General features: G+C 35.1%; 1 protein-coding gene across 2 annotated transcripts; it reads left to right on the plus strand.

Moving 5' to 3' along the window:
* Window positions 1–26,249, plus strand: LOC120777453 (probable protein phosphatase 2C T23F11.1). 2 transcript variants are annotated; one of them, XM_040108772.1, is made up of 4 exons: window positions 1–548; window positions 19,386–19,854; window positions 19,973–20,306; window positions 25,028–26,249. In XM_040108772.1, the coding sequence occupies exons 2-4, from the start codon at window positions 19,573–19,575 to the stop codon at window positions 25,387–25,389; spliced, it is 978 nt and encodes a 325-aa protein (XP_039964706.1). In that variant the 5' UTR covers window positions 1–548; window positions 19,386–19,572; the 3' UTR covers window positions 25,390–26,249. The 2 variants fall into 2 exon arrangements, with proteins under 2 accessions (XP_039964706.1, XP_039964707.1); XM_040108773.1 differs by lacking the exon at window positions 1–548 and adding an exon at window positions 19,002–19,094.
* Window positions 26,250–26,978: the final 729 nt, after the last annotated feature.

Raw genomic sequence — 26,978 nt, forward strand, 5'->3', positions numbered from 1 at the left:
TGTGGAGAATCAATGCGAAACGAGCTGAAACAGTTTTTTGTTGTGCTATTTTGTGTTTGTATAAATTTTTACAGGAAAAATAAATTAATTAAAGATTAACGTGAAAAGAATAAATAGAAAACAAACTCAAAAGTACATAATTGATGAATAAAAAGGATTTTTGACAACAAAAGCTTTGTGATTATATTTCGCGGTCGAGAATTGTAAACGGCAAAAACACAAGTCAGATAGCGGCTGGTACATATTAAAATCGGAATCATTTTGTTTGGATAACGTGTAGTTCGTATTGTACGACTAATTTGGATATTTATAATAGTGAATCACGCATTAACAATAACAGTGACTGAGGTAAAAAACTTAAAAAATCATCGTACTTGTTTCGTTGGTCATACCATACATTTGCTGATGATCTAGTAGGGGAAACGGAACATTTGGAAGTCGGGTTTTTGTGTAAACAGCGCATTTTGCGCCAACACAGATTTCTGGAGTGCCAATCGGGCTATAAGTCCAAATTGCAAACGTATATACATATATATCACAACAGTCAGGTGAGTAAGCGATTTGTTTTTGTTGTGTCTAAAAGCGCACCGTCTGATCGCTGCCGGATGGCAACGCAGTAATTAGGTTCTCTGCTGAAATACATAAGTAGCTCTAGCAACTAAGTTATTTCCATTTCCTATTCAAAAATACTATGACAAGAGAATTATTCAGCATCATTTTTCAACAATTTAATTGTATTTAAAAATCAAAAGTGTGTATGGTTCTGTTAACGTTAGCTGTCAGTAGCACGTGTATACCACAATTATTCATCCCCAAATTTTTTCGGTTGAGGCGCGAAACTGCTGCTTGGAGATTTTACGAATACATAGCATATGAAAGGTTTAACAAACACTTTGAGAATTAAGAAGTTAATATTAAATGTTTAATTGTATATTGTAAAATTAAGAAGTTGGTATTAAATGTTTAGTTTTATTTTGTAAAATATAAATAATTCGGTTAAAATTGGCACAATTAAAGTTTAAAGTATTATTGAAAACTTCTTTATTCATAAAATAAATTCATATTAGATGCAAGTATCTAAACTGATAAAGCTAGAAACTAAAGTCCTTGGCAGCTATACAGCATAAACTCGGTCTGCTCCAGTTACTTAGAAGCTAATGTCATAAGGACTATGCCTGTGCATATTCATAATATTTGCACCGACATATTTACACTCTCTTAATGGGCTTCAGTCAACCCTATATTTAACTGTGATTCTTAAATTATATGATTAATAAAGCTCAATTGCAAGTCATTACTTTAAGCCCCCCCAAGAGCTTTAAACATGATGTAGTATTCTTTGTATTGTACCTACTACTTATCACACGCTTATAGTGCGCAGCATTTTGGCCGCTACTCTGCTCCGCACATTCTCTGCTCTACCCCCTGTTTATTATCTAAAAATTATTAAGCAATTATTTGTTTTGCTTTTGACGCTTCATACATTTGATTTCTTATTCATTTACTTGCAGTGTGTTTTGAATGTATTTCGCTCAGCGTTGATTAACGTACTCATAACCCAGTACTTTTTGTTGTACCGATTCAATATACATACTTACTTCAACATATCCACATGTATTTGCAAAAATAAAATGTAAAACATCCTTAATGTGATGACGAAGAACATATGAAAGTAGCAGTTTTCAGATTTTTTATTGTTTGGCAAACCGCAGATTTTATATGCTTATCAGTGAGCGTTTCGTTGTCAAGTACTAAAAATATATGTAAATACATATGTACATACATGCACTGTTATTATTGCACAGTCGATAACACAGTCGACTTTAAGCCACATTACTTATTTGTTTTAATTGTGTTCTTTTCCATGACTTTTACTTCGCCAGTTTTATCTTATTACACATAATATATGCGCAAACTGATAACATTATCTATCCAAAAACGATAAATTTGCTAGGCCTTCGCTCACAATGCCTTAGTGCTATTCAGTAGGTCTATCAACTTAAATGGTATTTCCAACTGGAGAAATGTATTTCTGATAATTTTTTCACAAAATAAATTACTTCCACAAATACATACTTCAGGAATATACATATAGTATGGACATACGTACATAGATATGCTTTATCTTATAATCACTTTATGTACATGTCTGATTGTCACATTCAACATAAGTGATTAAAGTTAATTGTGTTATCGGCTTTAGTAGCACTTACTGGATTCACTATGGGGACGAGCGTAGTTTTGAGACTACTTACCGATCCAAACAGGGATGACAGCTCTTGGCCGCATACACTCCGGGCCAATTCCTGCAATGCTAAACCGGCTGCTATGGAATTCAGAGCATTTGCAGACCTTTTCTTTGATGTGATAAACATAGTTTGCCTCTAAAATTTAGGTACCCCTGAAAGCTTTTTGAGGTTTTGGTTGAGTTATATATCGAAGATTTGTAATTAAATATAAAAGTAGAAGGACGCTGATAGTGGCCTAATAATGGGTAGTCGCTAGAGATATACGACTGCAACGACATCTATTGACAATATACGAAAAACCTTTTCCGATTACCCAATAAAAAATATATACATATCTGAAGCTGAAAATGTTTTATCCCCCTACAACAACAAAACATTTTAATCTCATGTAAAATCTTCAAAAGCTGCAACACTAAAAAATCTCCATTCCCGGTACATAGTAAATAACTAGTGTTTAGCGTAGGATTTAAAGTTTATTACTGCGCAAAAACTAAATTTAATGTATTCATATTTACGCTTACTGACGTTAACAAGCCTCCGAATTTGGTCAATTGTTTTCTGTTACATATAAAACTATCTTTGGTAAAAGCTGGTTAGGCTTTTGGATGTTATCTTCGCACATTGTGCGCAGAAAGTTTTCGTCATCGAAATTTCGATATCGTTTAAAAAAGAAAAAGAAAAAACGTTGACTTCGGCTGCACCGAAGCTAATATACCCTTCACAGGTGCATTTCTTTTAGTAACTAAGTGTCCAGTTTGTATAGCAGCTATATGCTATAGTTATCCGATCTTAACAATTTTTTCGGGAATTGCGCGACTGCCTTAAACAATAGTCCATGCCAAATTTGGTGAAGATTTCTCGTCAAATAAAAGATCTTTCCATACAAGCACTTTAATCCGATAGTCCAGTTTGTATGGTAGCTACATACATATATGCTTTAGTGGTCCGATATCGGGGTTTCCGACAAATGAGCAACTACTTGAAAAAAAAGGACGTTTGCAAAATTTCAGATCGATATTGAGGGTATCCGACGTTTCTTTTTGAGTATTACAAACTTCCTGGCAAGCTTAATCTGCCCTATATCAGGGTATAATAAATAAAAATAAAATGCCTAAAGGTCTAAAAATAAATACTTCATACATACTTACGTACAGCGAACTGCATTCAAAATTGTCATCGCATTATCATTTTAATGCAATTATACACGCAACCCTACGTACATATTAAATTTTAATCATACATATACTATACATATGTACATAAATGTGTATGTCAAAATCCATAACGAAAGATTATTTATTTTTTTTTTAATTATTGATAAGATTTCATATGACAATCGTAAAGTGTAAATATGGAAAGTCGTAAATAGTTTTTTCATAGTATGACTTAATACCAACTAATAATAAATGTTAGAACTGCGGCTCTAAATAGCACGTTCTCACTTTCCACAGCCATTAGCTTTGAGCGTCTAATCAGTCGAATAGTGCTAATTTCCTTGTATACGAATGTGTGTATATTTCGGAATGCAGCCTATTTGCTTCTGATTAAGTATAAATACATGTGTTATGTATGTACTTTGGCATATTTATATACATACATATGTGCAGAGTGCGCAATCGAGTGCAGTGCGAAGAGGCAGCGCAGACCTTTTTCATTTTTTACAGGTCCAATTGTGCAAACATACCAGTAGGTGTGAATTTTTATACAAACATATACAAGGTGCGTTCCAAAGTAAACAGGACTTAAAAAAACCACAGAACAAATGGGTTTTTCGGCAAAATTAATTTATTTTATTCAAAATAGTCACCTTCTGTGTTTTAGCTCGTTGGCCGATATGGCCGCCAGTATGCCGGTGCAAGCCTTTTTGAATGGTGGCCTCTACGTCTGCTTAACGCTTTCCTTTCATGGGCAAATGCATTTTTTCGAAAAGGAAGAGTTAAAATGTGATTTTTAGTCAAATAATCGGTCACAAGTTTCGATCGATGAGACGGCGCATTATCGTGCAGCAAACGCCAACTTTCATCTTCGCGATATTCGGGCCGAACACACCTTTCGTTAGCCCAAATGTTCGGTCAAGATGCGATAAATCGATGTTTTGGAGATGTTCAATTCCATTTCCATGAATTTTAATTATGATTTTGGCTGATTTTTGTTGAATTCACGCACAGTTTCGATGGAATTTCCGGTGATCACGGATTTTGATTGACCCACATGTTGATCGTCATTTATGTCCTCCCGACCACTTTGAAAACGTTGAAACCACTCGTGCAATCTGCTACGGGATAGGCAATTATCGCCATAAACTTATTTCATCAATTGAAACGTTTCGGTAAAAGTCTTACCAATTTTAAAACAAAATTTAATATTGACCCTTTGTTCGAAGCTCATTTTCGCACCGATAACACAGACATACTGACTCTTAAAACGCATTAACTTCACTTCCAATCAATGAAATTTCATGAAATTCTCACTGGACGATCGATAAAGACTCTAACGCACCAGTCGACTTATAAATGGCGCCACCAGGGGGCGCTAGATTCAAAAAGTCCTGTTTACTTTGGAACACACCTTGTATGTATGTATATATATATATATATATATTTATTAAGCTGAAAAGAAGGTAAAACATTCAGCAGTTATTTATAATAAATTACCCGTATGAGTATGTTATATAGATTAAATTTTTCTCCGCAAACAGGCCAAACACAGTAGCGAACAAAAAATGTGGTCAGGCAAACAATGTCTGTCCATTTTATTAGTTTTCTTAGAAAGTGTATCGAAATTTATTTTTATTGAACTAATCAAAAGGTTATCATTGTTTCATTGTCTGTCAGTCCATCTTAGGTAAACAGCTTTATTTTTAATTCTCTCATTTTCTCCAATAAGTTCAAGATCCACGTTTCGTTTATGTTTACCTCTTGTAGCCTTTTTCACGCTCATTTTATTCAGCTTGTTAAGGGTCTGCGTACAGCCCGACTTCAAATTTCCTCTGCATAATCTTCAGTTTTACCGAAATCGATTTATCATATTTAGAAGCTTCAAAATCCGGTCCTCAAAACTAAGCGGCTATCACTTCGACCTTTCTCTCTTCCACAGCGGCCATATTCACAAACTGGACGAAGGAGTACAAACATGACCTTAATATTTCAGTCAATGACTCAGAATTTTAGGGGTGCCACTAGTTCGCCTGTGCTCCTTCATTCCTACAGAGCCGCAACAAAATCCTCAAGTCGCTAGCCGGCAGCACATGTAGAAAATACAAAGATTTCTGCAATCAAACTTCTACACAGCGAGGCCTGCATGCTCCCACTTAAGGAGCATAATGAACTCCTCTCCAACTAGTTTCTGCTGAGGTGTTTTCGTAGAAACCATCCCTGCAGTCGTCTGCTTGAAGCGGAACCGCCTCCTAGCAACATCAAGAGATCATTCCTTAATTACGTTGACCACTTACAATACGCCGACACTTTGGACGCAACTAACTTCTGACATGCATTGACCGCCATTCACAGCGTCGCCATAAAATCCTTCACCGACTTCCTCTCAACGAATGTCGTACTTAGGGTCAAACCGCCCACCCATTGTAGACGACGAGCTCGAGTTGTCACGAGATTAGAGAGTGACCATTGCGCAGCTTCGTTCTGGATAATGTAGCAGATTAAACTCCTACCTATTCAGAATCGACCCCGACATACCAAATATATGTTCAGCATGCAACGAGTCCCCGCACCTAACCACCTCTTTGCATGTGTCACCCTTCTCCCCATTGGCCGACCCCTTGGGGCTACCGTTGGATGACCTCGATGGCAACTTATCTGAACCTTAACACCCTACAACAACAACAACCGCAGTCTAGCCTTTAGTTTTCTTTCTTCTAGAAATACAAATCTAAATATTAACACAATGCTGGCTTAATTATATCGATACAACCTGAGAATTCACTAAAGAATTTAAGACTTTTTGTTCTAGTATTTTTGTTATCTTCTTTTAACTCAATAACTAGCGCACATTTTTCCTGCTTTCGAGGCGCACGGACGGTGTTGGGACATAAATAAGTTTTCTTCCCTGAGTTTTTTATTTATAGATTTAAACTTGCAAAAAGTGGAATTGCAAACATGCAATCCCAAAATTAGATGCAGCGTCCACCTAGCTATGCAGTAGTCTATGCTTCTTCCTGATAGTCCCTTCAAAGTAATGAATTTTTTGTTACCGCAATAATCGAGTGAATGTTATGGGAGGCATATACATACATACATACATACATACATATTTGTACATGTGTACATATTACAACTAATTTTTTTACATTCCGCAGATATATTTGAAACAAGCACAAACTAAACTAGTTTATATCTCTCGTTGAAACAATATAGATGAGATAGAAAAAAGCCGTAACATAGTTGCATCGTTCAAGACCTCTTATAAAAAATGTAAAACAATGAAAATTAAATAAATTTGTGAAATTTAAAGGTATGTGATGAAACGTTTTGTAATTTGAAGCATTATAGTATTGTTTTCAATGGAAAATGATTAGAAACATTTAATGATTGAAAGCTAACAAGCTTAAATCCTTTTATTGGGTATTAAGAGGTCAAAAATCAGTTATTCCAATATACTTTAATAAGATTTAAATAGTTTCTCTATATAATAAATAACCACTATATAGTAATTTTTATTCATACTAAATGTTGGGTGTTGGGTTGATAAATGCCCAAAAATTGTTATTTTGTTTCATCTGGCCATAATGGAAAATGTCATAAAAAACGCTTATTTTGAGGCGCTCTCACACTGGAATATGTTCGGCATCCCATTATCCCTGCACAGCCCTCTACTCGATCAACTATAGACTCGATTAACAATCAGCTGTTATATTTGCTTGGGTTCTCCTTTTTGTATTTTTCTGACAGTTAAAGTTCATCAGCTGATTGCTATTTTATCAAGCACACAAACAAATTTACAGCATGGACAACTAGTTTCCTGCTCTGAAAGATTGGTATGATTGGCTGGTAAAAGTTGAGCACTTAACTTAGAGGAATCGCCTACGCTATTAGTTTAACAACAATAATTAACTTTTGCAGTTGTTTATGCGGGCCACGTGCTGATGATAAGCATCTCAATTTTCAATTAGTAGAAATCCCATCAGAAAAATGTTAGTAGCTTTGCAAAATACTTTGTTATAACGAATTTTTGGGCTTCCAGTGTTTTCACTACCTTTAAGGAAGTGTTTGAGTAAATTTTTTTTTATTCAAGCAACAGCACGGATAGAGTTAAACACAGCCAAATTTACAGTGTGGACAACAATCCGCAGAGTTGCATTCTAGTTTCAGCTCGATTTCAATAAGAAGATTTTTATTTTGTATGCTAAAGTAAAAGTCGGTTAATTGTTCAATTAACTTCTGTGCTAAAAAGCTATAAATCTTGCTTGTTTCACGAGGTCTGCCTTTAATACTTCGGGATTAGAGAAAAAAACAATTATTAATGTATAAACTTTTTCATAGTTCAATTGTCGAAGCGTTTTTCCCAAATTGATTGAGGTATCTCCAAAACACGCATTTTGAACGCAACAACCGCCTCTTCAGGTGTCAAAAAATGTTGACCTCTTAGTTTATTTTTTGGTAACGGGAATAAAAAGAAGTTATTCGGTGCCGAGTTAGGATTTTACGGAGGATGACTCATTAAATTGATGTTTTGTTTCAGTTGATATGTGAGAGCTTGTCTTGTCGTGGTGAAGAGTGACCCATCTGTTGGTTTTTCTTATTTCTTGAAAAACAACCGACTAACAAATTGTTGTGTACCACTCTGAATTTAGTGTTCTGCGTTGTTCTAGTGGTATGGTTTTTCCAAAAAATAGGCAACCATTTGCTTGGAAGTGCTTCGTAGTCGAACAGCTTTTGTTAGATTCGGCTCTTTTTGAAACACCCATAAAGTCGACTTTTGCTTACTACGCGACGTTTTGTGAGGCTCTAAAAGTAAATTCTTCAATTTTTACTATGTCTGAATTTATTGAACAAAGAAGTGCGATAATGCACCATCTCATATGTACTGCATTGGTTATTCGTGATCATTTCGCCACATTTTCAACTAATATCGTGCCACAACCACCGCATTCGCAGTCCTTGATTAATGGCAGCAAGCACAGTTTCTATTGAGACTCTCCAAATTTTTGTGTGGTATTCGACAGGTCATGTTCAACCGTAAACTATAGTCCAATGGATTCAAATCTCGATTTGCAAACAACCAGAGTCATCCGCGGGCATGAAACCAGGCTGCTATATGTACATACTTCTGATATATGTATATATAATAGTAATGGATCCGGCCACGCGTTACTGTGGTATACATTTTATACTATTTTTCATATAATAAACTATTTAATATAGCGAAAATTTTATTTACGAATAAGGAGAAAATGTTTTTGCCGGCTGCCAAGAAACCAAGAGATTATACTTGAGGTTTAATTTTGAATATGTTCATAAAAATAAATTTCATTTGAAACAAGTAAGGAAGGGCTAAGTTCGGGTGTCACCGAACATTTTATACTCTCGCATGATAAAGTGATAATCGAGATTTACATAATTATCCGTCATTTACATATTTTTCAAATACCGTATTTGTGTAAAGTTTTATTCCGCTTTCTTCATTGGTTCCTAATGTATATATTATACAGAGAAGGCATCAGATGGAATTCAAAATAGCTTTATATTGGAAGAAGGCGTGGTTGTGAACCGATTTCACCTATATTTCGTACATGTCATCAGGGTGTTAAGGAAATATTATATACCGAATTTCATTGAAATCGGTTGAGTAGTTCCTGAGATATGGTTTTTGTTCCACGCCCATTTTCAATTTAAAAAAAAAGCCTGAGTGCAGCTTCCTTCTGCCATTTCTTCCGTAAAATTTAGTGTTTCTGACGTTTTCTGTTAGTCGGTTAACGCACTTTTAGTGATTTTCAACATAACCTTTGTATGGGAGGTGGGCGTGGTTATTATCCGATTTCTTCCATTTTTGAACTGTATATGGAAATGCCTGAAGGAAACGACTCTATAGAGTTTGGTTGACATAGCTATAGTAGTTTCCGAGATATGTACAAAACACTTAGTAGGGGCGGGGCCCACTTTTCCAAAAAATTACGTCCAAATATGCCCCTCCCTAATGCGATCCTTTGTGGCAAATTTCACTTTAATATCTTTATTTATGGCTTAGTTATGACACTTTATAGGTTTTCGGTTTTCGCCATTTTGTGGGCGTGGCAGTTGGCCGATTTTTCCCATCTTCGAACTTAACCTTCCTATGGAGCCAAGAAATATGTACGTGTACCAAGTTTCATCATGATATCTCAATTTTTACTCAAGTTACAGCTTGCACGGACGGACGGACAGACAGACATCCGGATTTCAACTCTACTCGTCACCCTGATCACTTTGGTATATGTAACCCTATATCTGTCTCTTTTAGTTTTAGGACTTACAAACAACCGTTATGTGAACAAAACTATAATACTCTCCTTAGCAACTTTGTTGCGAGAGTAAAAAAATAACGAATTTAAGGCTGGTTTCTCAATGTCTGGTTACCAGTCTTTCTGTCCAGTTAATAGAGTTTTCCACTTAATAGATTGTACTTAATAAGCATTAACAATGTGCATGATTAATGAAGATGTCCGCTTAATAGGGTGTCCATTTAATAGAACTTTCACTGTATTCTTAATTAATGAATTGTTTTTACTATCCTATCTTCTAAGTTGGCTCGAACTGGACACATTGTGCTAAATTTTACTAAAATCGGTCAGTAGCTTAGGAGTCCATCGCGGACAAACAACGTGACACGTACTTTTTATATATAAAGATAATACAACAAAATATAAACTCACATTTCTGTTATGAAATAATTATTTTGTGAGTACCACTCACCCTTATCTTTAAAGTGTTTCACATATATGCCCACTAAGCATGAGTCGTTAATAGCCATACCCCCTAGTATCGCTAAGTGTTTTTTTGGAAATTAAATTATGATTTCATCAAAAATTAAAAAAATTAAATATTTATTAGCAGTATAAAATTTAATATGAACTAACTGTTGTTACCAGATGTTGACATCAATATACTCGAAATAAAATCCAATGGTTGTAGATATGTTTCCAATTCTCCATAGTTGAATCTTTCTTTATATATGTATATGTATCTCAGTTTCTTACGGCAGTTTATACATTATAATAATCTTACCATTATATTGTGACAAGAAAACGAAACCTTAACTTGTAATTAAGTTCTCCGAGTTAATGATATTTCAAACAAATGTTACTAAGTTGGTAGAACTGTCCCTAATAACTATGCCAAATATAAGCGCTATCTGTCAACCAGTTTGTTTACAGCAGCTGCTTAAGTCGTACACTTCAGTAGTAAGTTCCGATTTTTACAATTGATAAAAATATCGTGGAATTTGTCGTATTTTTAAGCAAATTTCGTGGGCGAAATCGTTGCGAATGTTGGAAACGGCCTACGGTGATTTAGTTGATTCCGATCGTTCGGTTTGTATGGCAGCTATATGCTATAGTGAGCCGATCTGAACAATATTTTCCGATATTACATTATTCCTATGAACAATAACTCATACCAAATTCCGTGAAGATACATACGAGTATATCGTTAAATGAGAAAGTTTCCCATGCAAGTTAACCGATCTGAACAATTTCTTCGAAGATTACATTGTTGCCTTAGAAAATAACCTGTGCCAACTTTTGTGAAAATACATTGTCAAATGTGAAAGTTTTCCATACAAGAACTTGATTCCGATCGTTCAGTTTGTATGGCAGCTATATGTTATAGTGATCCGATATCGGCAGTTCCGACAAATGAGCACCTTCTTGAAGATAAAATGACGTTTGCAAAATTTCAAAACGATATCTTAAAAACTGAGGGACTAATTCGTATATATACAGACGGACATGGCTAAATCGACTCAGCTCAATATACTGATCATTTATACAATGTGCGTTCCAAAGTAAACAGGACTTTAAAAAAACAAATGGTTTTTTCGGTAAAATCAATTTATTTTATTCAAAATAGTCTTCTTCTGCTCAATACAGCTTTTTGCACGGTCCAAAAGCATGTCGAACGAGTGTTTTATCTCGTTGGCCGGTATGGCCGCCAGTATGCCGATACAAGCCTTTTGAATGGCCTCTACGTCTGCATAACGCTTTCCTTTCATAGGCAAATGCATTTTTCCGAAAAGGAAGTCACACACCTTTCGTAAGCCCAAATGTTCGGTCAAAATGCGATAAATCGATGTTTTGGAGATGTTCAATTCCATTTCCATGAATTTCAATGATGATTTAGGCTGATTTTTGATGAATTCACGCACAGTAACGATGGAATTTCCGGGGATCACGGATATTGATTAGCCCACATGTCATTTATGTCCTCACGACCACTTTGAAAACGTTGAAACCACTCGTGCACTCTGCTACGGGATAAATCGATAAAGATAGCAGATTCTAACGCCCTAGTCGGTATATAGATGGCACCACCAGGGGCCGCTAGATTCAAAAAGTCCTGTTTACTTTGGAAGGCACCTTGTATATATATTTTATAGCGTCTCCGACGCTTCCTTGTGCCAAACTTAATATGTTCAGGGTATAATAAAGGGTATGGTGCTTGAAAATCGTCAGGCAAGTGTTAGAGAGATGGCAAGAGAGCTCGACATCTCTTGCAAGTCCGTTGGAATGATTTAGTGAATATTTTGCGTATGAAATGCGTTCTTGCTCGACTCATCCCAATAAAGCTGATTTTTTTTTTTCAAAACAGGTCTCTTTGTCGTGCGAATTCCGATACCTACATTCATGAAGAGCATTAGAACCGTCGATGAGACATGGGTTTTTGAGTATGACATGCAAACAAGTCAACAATCATCGGAATGGAACCCGTTTTCAGTCGATCGAAGAGATAACACAAAAATCGCTGAAGGAGCTGAAGACCATTACTGGAAAAATCGTTGGCTTAAGTGTATTACGTCTGGTGGGATTACTTTGAAAGCGACAAAATAAATATTGATGAATAATTAAATATTTTGCGACTTATTTACAATCTCCTGGTACTTTGTCACAATGTGTTCACATTTGCAATTATAAATTGTAAAGAAAAATATCAAAAAAAAAATACGCAATTTCTTACTATTAGTTATTCTATATTTTGTAGGAAAAGTTGAAATTAAGTACCTAATGTTCAATTAATTCTTTTTGATATAAATTTGATATCAAAATGTATAGCGCAATGGAACATATTATGCTATTAACACCTGCTAGTGCATTAAAAACAACTGCAAGCGCCGAAGATAAGATTCGTAATCGATCATTTTATTGACTTAACAATTGTAAGGAGCACGTGTCAGCTTCTTAAAGTATACAAATGTAGACACATTTTGTGACATGAAGCGGTGCTACTCGAAGTTAAACCTGCTCTTATGGATGTCTAGAAGTATGGTATACTTGGATACTTGATTTTACCTACTGACTAATAAACAAGAAAAAACGTTAACTTCGGTTGCATCGAAACTTTATTACCCAAATACTTCCTTGATACCGATCGTTCAGTTTGTATGGCAGATATGTATGTACATATATGCTAGAGTGTTCGATTTGAACAATTTCTTCGGATATTGCACCATTCTTATGGGTAATACCGCATGCAAAAACAAGTAAGGAAGGGCTAAGTTCGGGTGTCACCGAACATTTTATACTCTCGCATGATAAAGTGATAATCGAGATTTCATTATCCGTCATTTACATATTTTTCAAATACCGTATTTTTGTAAAGTTTTATTCCGCTATCATCATTGGTTCCTAATGTATATACTCGTATACCCCCAATTTCAATTTTTAAAAAAAGCCTGGGCGCAGCTTCCTTCTGCCATTTCTTCCGTAAAATTTAGTGTTTCTGACGTTTTTTGTTAGTCGGTTAACGCACTTCTAGTGATTTTCAACATAACCTTTGTATGGGAGGTGGGCGTGGTTATTATCCGATTTCTTCCATTTTTGAACTGTATATGGAAATACCTGAAGAAAACGACTCTGTAGAGTTTGGTTGACATAGCTATAGTAGTTTACGAGATATGTACAAAAAACTTAGTAGGGGGCGGGGCCACGCCCACTTTTCCAAAAAAATTGCGTCCAAATATGCCCCTCCCTAATGCGATCCTTTTGCCAAATTTCACTTTAATATCTTTATTTATGGCTTAGTTATGACACTTTATAGGTTTTCGGTTTCCGCCATTTTGTGGGCGTGGCAGTTGGCCGATTTTGCCCATCTTCGAACTAACCTTCTTATGGAGCCAAGGAATACGTTTACCAAGTTTCATCATGATATCTCAATTTTTACTCAAGTTACAGCTTGCACGGACGGACGGACGGACAGACAGACATCCGGATTTCGACTCTACTCGTCACCCTGATCACTTTGGTATATATAACCCTATATCTGACTCTTTTAGTTTTAGGACTTACAAACAACCGTTATGTGAACAAAACTATAATACTCTCCTTAGCAACATTGTTGCGAGAGTATAAAAAGTGTTTCATGCAAGAACTTGTTTCCGATCGTTCAGTTTATGTGACAGCTATATAAACTATAGTGATCCGATGTCAACGAAAATGAGCAGCTTTTTATTGAAAAAAGGATGGGTATTTCAAAATCTCGCGTAAATACAGACAAACGGATATGGCTAAATCGACGCAGCTTATCATGCTGATCATTTATATATTATATATTTTATTTCGTTTCTAAGGTGTCGCTCTGGGTGTTACAAACTTAATATACCCTGATCAGGATTTTAAAATTATAGTTGAACCATATGTGTATATAAATGTCCGATGTCCAGACCTTTAACTCAGTCACAAGTTAAATCCTTATCTAAAAAGGAGAAGGAGAGAAGGACATGTTAGGTTTTAATATTTTTGATGCAATAACTAGTACCATCTCATCTTACATTAGGGGTATTCTCTTGCTCTTGCAAGATTGCAGATTGCAAAAATACTATACCGAAATATACAAGAGCACGAGAGCACCCATTGCAGAATCTAGTGATATATGAATGGCTAATTCGGTCAATTTGTTGTGAATGACTATTAAGCATGGCTATTGTGAATTGGCGCACCTTCTGCATACATTTTTAAGAAAAATAACTGTAACAAATCTTTAAAATTTAAATAGAAATAATAAAAGCCATTTAAAACTTATCTTCCTCAACAATTTAACGACGTAATATGTCTTTATGTAAAATGGCAACTACAACAGGGTTGCAATTATATTTTTGCGTGACATTGCACCCAAATATACATAGGTTTTGGTCTGACATATTTTACAGCCCTTGCAAATATTTTTCTGCGTGTGTTTGTTGTTGTGCCGTTGTAAATCTGCAATTCTTGCACCGTGCACCGGGTTTTGCAAGAGCAAGAGAATACCCCTATTGTAAAAATGCCAGACGAATTTGATACTATCACGCCGATCTCCTATATACCGATAACGGTTATGTTCGAAACTATTAAAAGTGTCGCAATTTGTTGAAGAATTTGGATCAGTTCATCACCACTTTTAAGAGAAAGTGATAAGTTTCTTATCTTTCAAAGGGCTTGACCATTTAGACATAATAAATACAGCTTGTATTTAAAATGTATAACTTAAGGGGGTATTCTGGTCTAGACGCATGAATTTTAGGCATTTTTTAAACTAAGAGAAAAACTATCCATTTTTGTATATGTTTTTATTGACATTTTAATAATATAAAAAAATTGCAAGAAAAACAAACTGAAATTCGTCGAGATACGGGCCGGTGGAGTGGGGGCTTCAAAAAAAACGGTGCGTCCTGGTTGACGCGATTTCAACCCTTGTAGAGATCTAAAACACAAAAAACAAGAAGATTCTTCATTAGTAAGGATGTCGTTATCGGGTTGATTATTTTCGAAAAAAAAAAAAGGCCTCAACCTTTAAAAAAAAAATTTTTTTTGACCCGATTTTTTCGATCTTTTCGAATTTTTAAAAAATACTTCAAATCAAAATTTTTGGAAATCCAACACAGACACGATAGAGCATTGTATAAAGAAGATATATACCAAATTTCAAAGGAATCGGTTCAGTAGAACTTGAGATATCATGTCAACCACCTCAAAAAAAGTAGTTTCGAGAAAAACGCGTTTAAAGTTTAGGAGACAATTCTAGTGAACACGGACGCCTCGTCACAAAATCGGCTGTATCTCCGAAAATAAGTCGAATTTTGAAAAATCCTTCCAAAAAAAATCGATTTTTTTCAAAACCCTAGACCAGAATACCCCCTTAAGAGGCTATTCCAGTGTAACAATTTCAAAAAATCGATTTTTGATTTTTTTTTGCAAGGTCGTATCTGGAATAGTTTGTGAATAGCGGCGTTCTAAAGAGCGACCGCTCGCTTGTAGAAATAGGATAATTGAAACTTTAAACGCGTTTTTCTCGAAACAACATTTTTTCAAAATTGCAGACATCATAACTCAACGAGAAATTGACCGCGCGACTTCTAATTGAAAATGAGTATTCTTGAATATATGCACTATACAATGACCTATGATTTTTTTGATTGGTTGTAAATTGTCAATTTGGCATTAAAAGAACGACCATTTTTTACCTAAAAATCGATTTTTTTTTCCTGAACTACGCCATTTATTTAATTTTTGATATTTTTTCAAAGTTGTAGGTCATTGTATAGGAAATACTTTCGACTTCAATAACCTTTTTGATTTTTTTTGTTTTAGCAACTCATTCGCCTGGTATCATGTCAGCAGTTGGGGAATTTTATTTTTTGGAACCTCCGAAGACAGCACATAACTCGGTTTTTTTTGAATATTTTTGTAAAGAAAAAATTTTAAAATATTGCTGAAAATATACCTTATTATGTCCAAAAAACTTCAAAATATTATATTGAGTACTTTCTTTTACAAAAATTTACGAAAATCGCCTAAGTTTTCATGGGTAACACTGGTAAGGGGCTAGCCTCAGTAAAGAGTTAAGAGAATAATTGACATTTTAAAACACTGTTCCAAAGATATTTGTATTCATCCTTTATTTTTATTTTATTCCATTCAACTAATGTTCCTTATCTTCATTTTTACCCCATAAAATCAATTTAATAATAACTTTTAATAAAGTTAATAAGATTTGTGTCCTTGGGCATATATTGTAGTCCAAATGGATATGGTTCATATCGGTCAAAATGCGAGATATCTTAATGAAATTTGCAATAAAACTAAGTAGTAGTAGAGTAACTAATGTTCGGTTGTGCCCGATCTTAGCACTTCCTCACTTGATTCTAACGCGGCAAGAGTTTACGATGTAGCACCGCGTTGTTAACAATAGAATACGGTGGCAGTTCGCAGGAAATAGATTTAAGGCAATTCAATGGAAATAAATGAGAAATCCATTTATTTTATGATTTTTGTAGAGATTTTTGCATTTTTTTGTTTCTATTGAAAAAGCTTTTCGTTAATACGCTCATTTTACCCCGTAATTGAACGAACAAGAAAAGTATTTACAAAATAGGTTTATTTTTAACAGTTCTGGTATTGTTGGGTATTTTATATATATTTTTTATACCCTGAACGGATTATATTAAGTTTGCAACAAAGTTTGTAACACTCAGAAGGAAACATTGGATATCTTACCAACTATACATGTACTATATACATACATACATACATACAAAATGATTAGCGTAACGAGCTGAGACGATTTAGCTATGTCCGTCCGTCCGTCTGTCTGTATATACGCAATCTAGTCCCTCAGTTTTTGATATCGATCTAAAATATTTTGCTTTTAAATAGACCTTAGTCTCAACATTTAGCTCTTCTTTCTTAAATTACTTTCAAATGAGCATTCTATTAAGGTCTGACATTATTTGATGGAATAAAACTTTAATATCTGGAAATCGAATTTTTTTCAACTAACATTATATAAGAGTTTTTGTTGAATGTTTTTCCTTTTTCATCATAGTCGATTGGAACTATTCTATGAACATTCCAAAAAAATAGGTTCCATAACTTAGTCAAAACGCACCTGAACATTAGGGTATCTTCACATAGTTTGATTTCATACCGGATCATTTGGATCATGGAGTCGCCAATTCGAACTCTGTCGGCTCTTTCTCTGACGATATACCAACGTGGGATTTGTGGGTGGAAAGAAGCCGTTGGAGGAGAGCGGCAGTGAACTTCTTTACGGATGGGTCAAAGCGTTCGGGGAAGAATGATGGAGGTGTTCACTGTCAGGAGCTCTCTATTAACTCCAGCTTCAGACTGCCTGACTATTGCAGTGTATTCCAAACCGAAGCTGCAGTCATTAATGTAGCCGTAGATATTCTGCTCCGGAGTGCAGCCTCCTCCAGAGAATAAACCATTCACTCATATAGCAGAGCGGCGATACTAGCCTTGAATTCATTTAATAGCATCGAGTGTCTTTGTGATAAGACTGGTATAGGTGTCGGGCCATAGCGGAATCGCAGGAGATTATAAATCTAATCATTTATCGTCTTCGGTATTATGTGGCCTATGCAAAATACAACTAAAGAATTGCCAATTACTTCACCTAACACGAAGCCCGGATAAAACTCATTATTTTTTACACCAGCATTTACTTTTGACTAAAAAGTTCGTATAACCTTAAAGGACTAGGATTTAGATATGAGCACCATAGCAGTCTATCTAGGATTGTGAGAGGGAACAATTTCTCAGGTGCAACGCACACTCGAAAATGTCTCTCTTAGTTGAGATCGTTTTGTCGTACCTGTCTTTGTAGTATCTGTGTTCAGCACAGATGAACTTTGAAGTTCAACGAATTTTAATATAAGAAGAATACTAAGATTTCTCTGGCCAACAGATGACGAATGAAATTTAGTGTTGAGAGTCATAGGATTCATGTGTTACGTCATCATATAAGCACATTCGTCAATAGCATTATCAATAAGTACATACATATATCATCATCTCCACTTAAAACAACTTCCCACGGTGTAAACAGTGTTTTGTTCACAGTTTAGCGGTCTGAGTGTGTCGCTAATTTGAGGCATTAATGACAAACTAACCTAACTCTTTACCCTAAGCACGAACTCTGTTGAGAGATCACGCTTCATGAACACATTGTTCAACGGCCTTGACAAGAATCTCATAAAATTTCACTAAGCTTAGTTTTGCTGATATACATATAATGCATACATATGTACTATATATAAACACAAGTATATGTATGTTTGTATGTATGTATGTGGGTGTGTATAGTATATGATTGTATTTCTCGAAATTAAGCTTTGATTCAGCATCGGTATAATATATTAAGCAAAGTAATCATACATACAAACGAATTTAGACGTAATTCAAATGAGAAGTTGGTTAATTCTTTAACATGATGCAATCGCAGAATTGGCGCACGCGACTCATTTATATAAATATACTATATGCTTACTCATCGATCATGCGAGTGGAAAAGGTGAGGGAATCGGTAGTCATTCATAGCTTTGCAAGTTTCTATATGCATTTGTTGCTTAACATCTTCCAGATATCCGGCTATACTCTTTTCTACATTCGTTTGTTTATTTATTTATTTACTTTCTGGCTCGCTTCGTAGTTTCCATAGAACTTTTTGTATTTTCCAAATGACGGCTGACTGACACACATTGGGATGTGCGTCAGTTTGACTGTTGTCTATTGTGTTTACTTTGCTGAGACATTTTTCTCTATTTTGTTACAATGGAAAGTGACGGATAATCTTTTATAATTTCAATATAAAATAAAACAAAATTTCACATTTAGCAGAGATTTCAAGCGTGAATTTCAAGTTTACGGTAGGTCCTATTCGATGTGATGAGCCACTGAATATTGACCAATGTGTGTATGTGTATGTAGACATTTCGTAAAGTGCCAAAATTTTTAGCGCATTTTTTGTGTTTGATAAAAAGGAAATGTGTTGGTCTCTATTGTTGGTATTTTTATTGCAGAGCTAAAAAAAATGTTATACAAATACCATAATCAGTCCAAAATCTTGCAATTGATCACACGCAGAATTTAGAGTTCTGCTTACATAAAATTTTCGGTATGCGCAAATCTTTAATATTTCGTTGTTTTTCTTTTTTCAGTTGGGTACGCAAATTTTGGATTACATTTTGTAATTAAAAAAGAAGATTAGAAAAGAAAAAAATAAAGAGAGAGTGAAAAGGTGCACAAGTCAACAACGACGGCACGTCCTTGCCCACAAGCACTGTACTAGCTGTACTCGCACCTTTATACCCGCACACACACACACATACAAAACACTCCATTAAAATGGGTCAAACCCTTTCCGAACCAGTCACAGCCAAAGAGTCTGCGTATTGTCAAAATGAATTGTATCGCGTCGGTTCCAGCTGCATGCAAGGCTGGCGCATCAACATGGAGGACTCGCACACACACATACTTTCCCTGCCCGACGATCCCGGCACATCGTTCTTTGCCGTCTACGATGGTCATGGCGGTGCGACAGTGGCACAGTATGCTGGCAAACATCTTCACAAATTCATACTAAAGCGGCCCGAGTACAAAGAAAATGTCGAGAAGGCTTTGAAACAGGTGAGCGCACGACTCTACACGTCGCTTTTGTACTTACAAAGCAACTAACCTTTAATAAAAATTTGCAAAACTTATATTATGTACATATGTATATATAAATATGTTTGCTTTTGTTTAGGCATTTCTGGACATCGACTATGAGATGCTGTACAATGAGTCATGGGGCGAACAAATGGCCGGCTCGACAGCTGTTGTTGTACTTATTAAAAATAACCGTTTGTATTGTGCCAATGCTGGTGATTCGCGTGCGATCGCCTGCATCAATGGAGAGGTAGAGACTCTGTCGCTGGACCATAAGCCAAATAATGAGGCTGAAACCAAACGCATACACGAGGGTGGCGGCTACGTGGAGTTTAATCGTGTCAATGGCAATTTGGCGTTATCACGGGCACTCGGTGATTTCATATTCAAGCGCAATGCCAACAAGAAGCCTGAGGAACAAATCGTGACTGGTGTGTATTCTCTTTAACTTGAACTAACTCACAGATTGACCTATATTTTTTGCAAAAAGTCAGTCACTGCGTTTCACATATTCGATATGTGGAGGCTTAAATAATTCTCCGATTTTGACAATTTTAAAACATCTCGTGTTTTAACCTCAAAGTCACTATTTGTGCAAGGTGTTATTCGAAAATATTCATCGTGTGTGATTTGTGTACTGGGTGGTGAAAGCATCATATGAAATTTAAAATTGTGCTATGTGGGAAGTACTAAGTGTGGTCCGATTGCGGCCGCCTAAATGTGGGCGGTACCATACCCATCGTACAATTCAACTCGTCTCACTGATAAGTTATATGTGTATAACTCCATATACATCCCGATTGGTTTTAGGTATTACAAAAACAATTTCCATAAACGAACCGACTTTCATGAATCAGTTTGTATGGAAGCTACTTGCTATAGTGGTCCGATCTGAACAATTTATTCGTACATTTTTCCCTTATCTCGCGCAATAGTTCATGAACGTTTGGTGAAGATATGTTGTCAAATATAAAAGTTTTCCACTTGATTTTGTTAAGTCAATTTGTATGAAAGTTATATCTCAGATACCGGCGGTTCCGACAAATGAGCAGCTTCATACGGTGGACATATGTAAAGTTTCAGATATAGCTATATCTCAAAAACTGAGGATCAATTACGCGTATTTAAAGATAGACAGATGGACAATATAAATTGACTCCGCTCGATATATATATAATTTATAGGGTCTCCAACGCTTCCTTTTTTCTACTCCAGTCTAGGAAATGTTCAGTAGTTATTCACTCGCAATTTAAGCCGTGTTCCAAACAAATATCTTGATAAAAACTCTCCTTTGTTTCTTCATTTCTTCGCATTATGTTGTTATATTTAACGAATAACAAATTAATACTAAATCTTGGGGTGCAGTAGTATATCGGATATATAAAGAGGGTGTCGAATATATGAAGCACAAAGTAAAGGGTGTCAAGACCTATGGCTTTCTAAAACTAACCGACCTAATGTCAAGCTGAATGTGGTAGCACGCGTACCTTAGCAATAAGTTTGTATCACGTAATATTAACCTCAAATTTAATACAGAAATAACTTCGATATCAATCTTCCATTTTACAAACTCAAGTCGGTTGTAAAATCGAATAATAATCAAGCCCACTTAAAATTAATGTTTAAAACTACTAAACCTACGAGAAGGGTACATATTTGTAGCTTTATCCTATCACTACATATGGTTTTCCGAACCTCGTGCCAGCATCATCGTCTATTATAGGCCAGTGTGTGGTATATAAAGTATTTGCAGCTGAAATGAATTCATTTTAATGCATGAAGAGGTTCACACCTCACCCTATCGAACTAATTTATTAAATTCCGTCTTTCTAAGATGGCTAAGATGACAATATGTTCTTGATCTCTTAATAAGGAATTAATTGTTTATATGAACACTCGAAATAATAACATATGCTATATTGTATTGTTGATATCACTGGAGATCTCGCTGAAAATCAGTAATACATGGTGAGTTCCAAAGTAAACAGGACTTTAAAAGCAACAGAACAAATGTTTTTTTCGGCAAAATCAATTTATTTTATTCAAAATAGTCTCCTTCTGCTCAATACAGCTTTTTGCACGGTTCAGAAGCATGTCGAACGAGTGTTTTAACTCGTTGGCCGATATGGCCGCCAGTATGCCGGTACAAGCCTTTTTGAATGGCCTCTACGTCTGCATAACGCTTTCCTTTTATGGGCAAGAAGTCGCACGGTGCCATATCAGGTGAATACGGGGAGTGGTTAATGGTTAAAATGTGATTTTTGGTCAAATAATCGGTCACAAGCGTCCATCGATGAGACGGCGCATTATCGCGCAGCAAACCCCAACTTTAATCTTCGCGATATTCGGGCCGAACACACCTTTCGTAAGCCCAAATGTTTTTCAAAATGCGATAAATCGTTGTTTTGGAGATGTTCAATTCCATTTCCATGTATTTCAATTATGATTTAGGCTGATTTTTGATGAATTCACTCACAGTTTCGATGGAATTTCCGGTGATCACGGATTTTGACTGGCGCACATGTTGATCGTCGTTTATGTCCTCACGACCACTTTGAAAACGTTGAAACCACTCGTGCACTCTGCTACCGGAGAGACAATCATCGCCATAAACTTGTTTCATCAATTGAAACGTTTCGGTAAAAGTTTTACCAATTTTAAAACAAAGTTTAATGTTAGCTCTTTGTTCGTAGCTCATTTTCGCACCGATAACACAAACATACTGACACTTAAAACGCAATAAATTCACCTCTAATCGATGAAATTCTCACTGTACAATCGATAAAGGTAGAAGATTCTAACGCTCCAGTCGACATATAGATGGCGCCACCAGGGGGCGCTAGATTCAATAAGTCCTTTTTACTTTGAAACGCACGTTTTATGATTTTGTTATGCAATTTGCTTATTATTTTTTAAAATAGATTGGAACTTAGATGTACATAGTTCCCTCTCCTTACATTATCACAACTTGTGAGAGTATTTAATATTCGTTTCTTCCCGAACTTTGTTGTTCGTGATTACGCAGTTTACATTCTGTTTAACACTATTTCAAGAATGCAACAAAACAAATAGAGCATTCATAAAACTCATTTGTATACATTCGGAAAAGGCAAAGGCACTTAATTGCCGGTAAACAAATCAAACAGAGAAGTCGAATGTATAATAATTTTGCAGATTTTTATATCTTTTACGCTTACGCACTTGACTTTTGCTTCCAACTGTATACTTTATTAACTCTGCTCATAGTCTACCTGTCGGTCAATAGCTACATGGCGCAATGACACATTAAACACCTCTTCGTATGGCGATGTTATAAATAACAAGTCACTCTTCCTTATTCATTGAATTTTTAATAAAGAAACATATATGTATGTATGTGTGTATTTGTAGTATACTAGATTTTGATACAGTAGCATTTATATTACAGTGATTGCAAATAGAAAGAAAAAGTAACTAATTTGAAATGTTCAGCATCTGATCTAACTTGATCCAGACTAGTCCATTTCCTGCAAACCGAATCATTTTGCGCAAACCAATATATATTTTTTTCCTAGATTGGCACAACGTTTTTTTATATTCGTGTTAAGTTTGATCCCCATAAGAAAAGTTGTCTGGCAATTTTTACCATAGAAAAAACTTTACAACGAAGTGTTTTCTATGGACTCTAATTAATCACGAACAGCAGTATTTGAGTGACACAAAGCATTCAGTGAAGGTCCTGAAATAATCTAAAATTCTGTTAATGACAATAACATTGAAAAGTTAAAGAAGCAGAGCTTGAAAATGAGCTAGAAATCGCCCACTTGACATCAGAGACTAACAGAGGATATCAACATTCCTTTTATACGAGTAAATAGACACAGTAATTTCGGTTAATGTTTTGGATATGAATCTTACCATTTTACTCGTACCAAAAGTCTTGAAACTTTTGCAAAAGCAACCTCGAGTAGTGGCTGCAAAAGAGACTCTTGACAACGTGCTGCCATTACTGATAACGAGAAGTGGGTTAATGAATATGACGTCAAGACTGTTCAAAAATCCAGCGAATGACGAAATGTTTCGAAACCGAAAAAAGCACTGAACGCCATAACATATTGGCTAAAGAGCCTATTTTGTAGACGAAAATAAAGATTTCTGTTAAAATACTTGCCTTTTTTATCATTCAGAGGCAAATTTTATCGGTTTTATCTGATGACAGATCTACAAAATTATACCCTAAACGGAGTATATTATATGCAACGATGTCGGAGACCTTATAAAAGATGTATGTATGTATATAAATGATCAGCACGACGAGGTAAGTCGCTTCAGCCTCGTCCGTCTGCCTGTGTATGCGAACCAGCCCCTTAGTTTTTGAGTTATAGCTCTGAAACTTTGCAGAAAAGGGTGTATTTCTCCCCAAAAAGCTGTTCATTTGTCGGTATCGCCGATATCATACTACTATAGCATATAGCAGCCATATAAACTGAACTATCGAAATCAAGTGCTTGTAGGGAAAACTGTTTAATTTCACGAGATATCTTCACAAAACTTGTCGTGAGATATTGTGTAAGGCAGTAATACTTTCTCCGAAGAAATTGTGTAGATCGGATCACTATATGCTAGCTGCTATAAAACACTGAACAGTTTTTTCTTATTGTAATTATTTTAGTCGCTGCAAATCTTTTAATGCATCATTTATGTGTATATTGTATGAGCATTACATTTTGATCACTGAAATAGTGATACCTGCCCACTGTCTGATCCAACAATAGCACCCACGCGAAGTCATTAATAGTACAACAAAAGAATATGATCATTTAATTTATAAAGTGAAGGCAATTGCTTTCATCACCGCAACGTGTTGATTTGCATACATACGTAAACACACACACACACAAACGTACATTTATAGCTAAACACGTAAATGCGCACTTTGGCCACTCGGCGCACACACCATAGATTTTCGTTGTTTATTTGTTGCTATTCTATTGAGTAACACAGGCGCTAAATGAAACTATTTGTAAATGCTGTGTTTATTTTTCGATTTCACATACACACTCATACAATGTTGAACCGAATGTTAATTGATGTTTTTTTTTTTTTGAATTGAACACTGTTGTTTATGTACTTCACCTTTTACTCATCAACGTACGTTCATTCATACTTACAGCATATCCCGATGTGGAGACACGTGAAATAACAGCCGATTGGGAATTCATTGTGCTGGCATGCGATGGCATATGGGATGTAATGAGCAACAAAGAAGTCGTCGACTTTTGTCGGAAGCGTATCGGCATGGGTATGTATCCGGAAGAGATTTGCGAAGAGCTGATGAATCATTGTCTCGCACCCGATTGCCAAATGGGCGGCCTGGGTGGCGACAATATGACTGTTGTGCTTGTCTGTTTTCTACACAATAAACCGTACGAAGAACTGATAGCGCGCTGCGCTAAAAATAACAATATCAACGGCAGCAGCGACAACATAACCACAACATCGTCTATGGATGTGGATCATCTCGATTTAAAATAACAAAACTTCACCATCTTTTCCATATTCAATACTAGTAGAGCAACAGCAGCAGCAAAAATAGTAGCGGCAACAACAGCAATAACAGGCAATTCGACAGTCGACAATGCAATAACCACTACTACTACCACGTCTCTGATTACTACACGCAATAAGAATGCTACCGTTAGAGCTAAGAAAATTTCCAATCAACTAAGAATTGCGCAAAGCATCATTAAGAGCACCAATTATATTTTTCGTAAAATCTATAGGTTTCGTTACTTAACAATTGTGTTCCTTGTGTTTATGACCTATGCATATCTATATTTTCATATTTAAAATTTTTTTTAGCTACCAGCGACGCATCGTATAACAGTTACAGATGTTGTCGCACAGTTTAAATTCAAAGATTGTGATTTTTGTTCACTGCAAATATTAGAAAACTTATAAAATTATATAACTACAACCTACTCTACAAATGCTTTTATGGTACAGACATATACACGTACATATATTAGTTAAACACAAATTAGTTAATGCAACATTCACGGACGAGATAGTATTGGATGTTTTTATTTAATTTTCTATTTCCTCTGTTTGGCAAGTGTTTAGAAAATTTATGAGAAAAAATTGTAAAAATTACTGTTCTATTAATAATATTATATTGTATTGTATTGTATTGTAAAACCCTAAAACTAAATTTAAAGCGTAGTTAAAACTTTTGTGCATAAGAATTAGTCAACATAATTAACGATGTAATCATCAAACATACATACATAAATACACTTATATGCTGGCATACTGGCGATAGTTACCTAACTGTATGATTCAAATAAGATATTATTTCGTTACAATTTTTACTTTGAAAAACTTATAAATTACTTTGTGTGTGAGGTCGAGATATTGACTGAGATGAAATAAAAATTTAGTTGTATACTTGAAAAAAAAAATAATGGTTTTTGTTTTTGCAAAATATGAACCCACGGTCAGGTGGATATAAGATAATTTTTTTACTAACACTATTTTCTTCTTCTCTGGACATAAAATAATTTTTACTCATACTATTTTACTTACTATACTTCTAAAATTTACGAACACGAATTTGAGGGAAATAATGGTTTTTTATTATTGTGCTTATAAAATTATGTTTACTAACACTATTTTCCTTACTATTACTTTTGAAATTCCTGAACGCGTATGTGAAGAAAATAATGGTTTTGTTTTTTGTGGTTATAAAATAATTTTTTACTAAAACTATTTTCCTTGCCATACTTTTAAAATTTTTGAATGTAAATTTCAAGAAATTAGTGTTTTTTATTTTTGTGCTTATAAAATTATTTTTTACTAACACTATTTTCCTTACTATTACTTTTGAAATTCCTGAACGCGTATGTGAAGTAAATAATGGTTTTTGTTTTTGTGGTTATAAAATAATTTTTTACCAACACTATTTTCCTTAGTACATAATTTTAAAATTCCTGAACGCGAATTTGAAACAATAGTGGTTTTTGTTTTTGTTAAGCATACGTGTGTAAAAGTGTCGTATAGTAGTAGTGTATTTAATTTAAATATTTAAACTACCACTCCCAAAATTTTCGTTAATAAATATGTAC

This window comes from Bactrocera tryoni, chromosome 5 (genome assembly GCF_016617805.1).
Source record: "Bactrocera tryoni isolate S06 chromosome 5, CSIRO_BtryS06_freeze2, whole genome shotgun sequence".
NCBI classification, from domain to species: Eukaryota; Metazoa; Arthropoda; class Insecta; order Diptera; family Tephritidae; genus Bactrocera; species Bactrocera tryoni.

Excerpts from the sequence above, each read along its gene's own strand:
- LOC120777453 (XM_040108772.1), top strand. The coding sequence starts at position 19,573 with ATGGGTCAAACCCTTTCCGAACCAGTCACAGCCAAAGAGTCTGCGTAT. Across the intron at positions 19,855-19,972 it reads TCGAGAAGGCTTTGAAACAG|GCATTTCTGGACATCGACTA; the intron begins GTGAGCGCACGA and ends GCTTTTGTTTAG. Across the intron at positions 20,307-25,027 it reads TGAGGAACAAATCGTGACTG|CATATCCCGATGTGGAGACA; the intron begins GTGTGTATTCTC and ends TCATACTTACAG.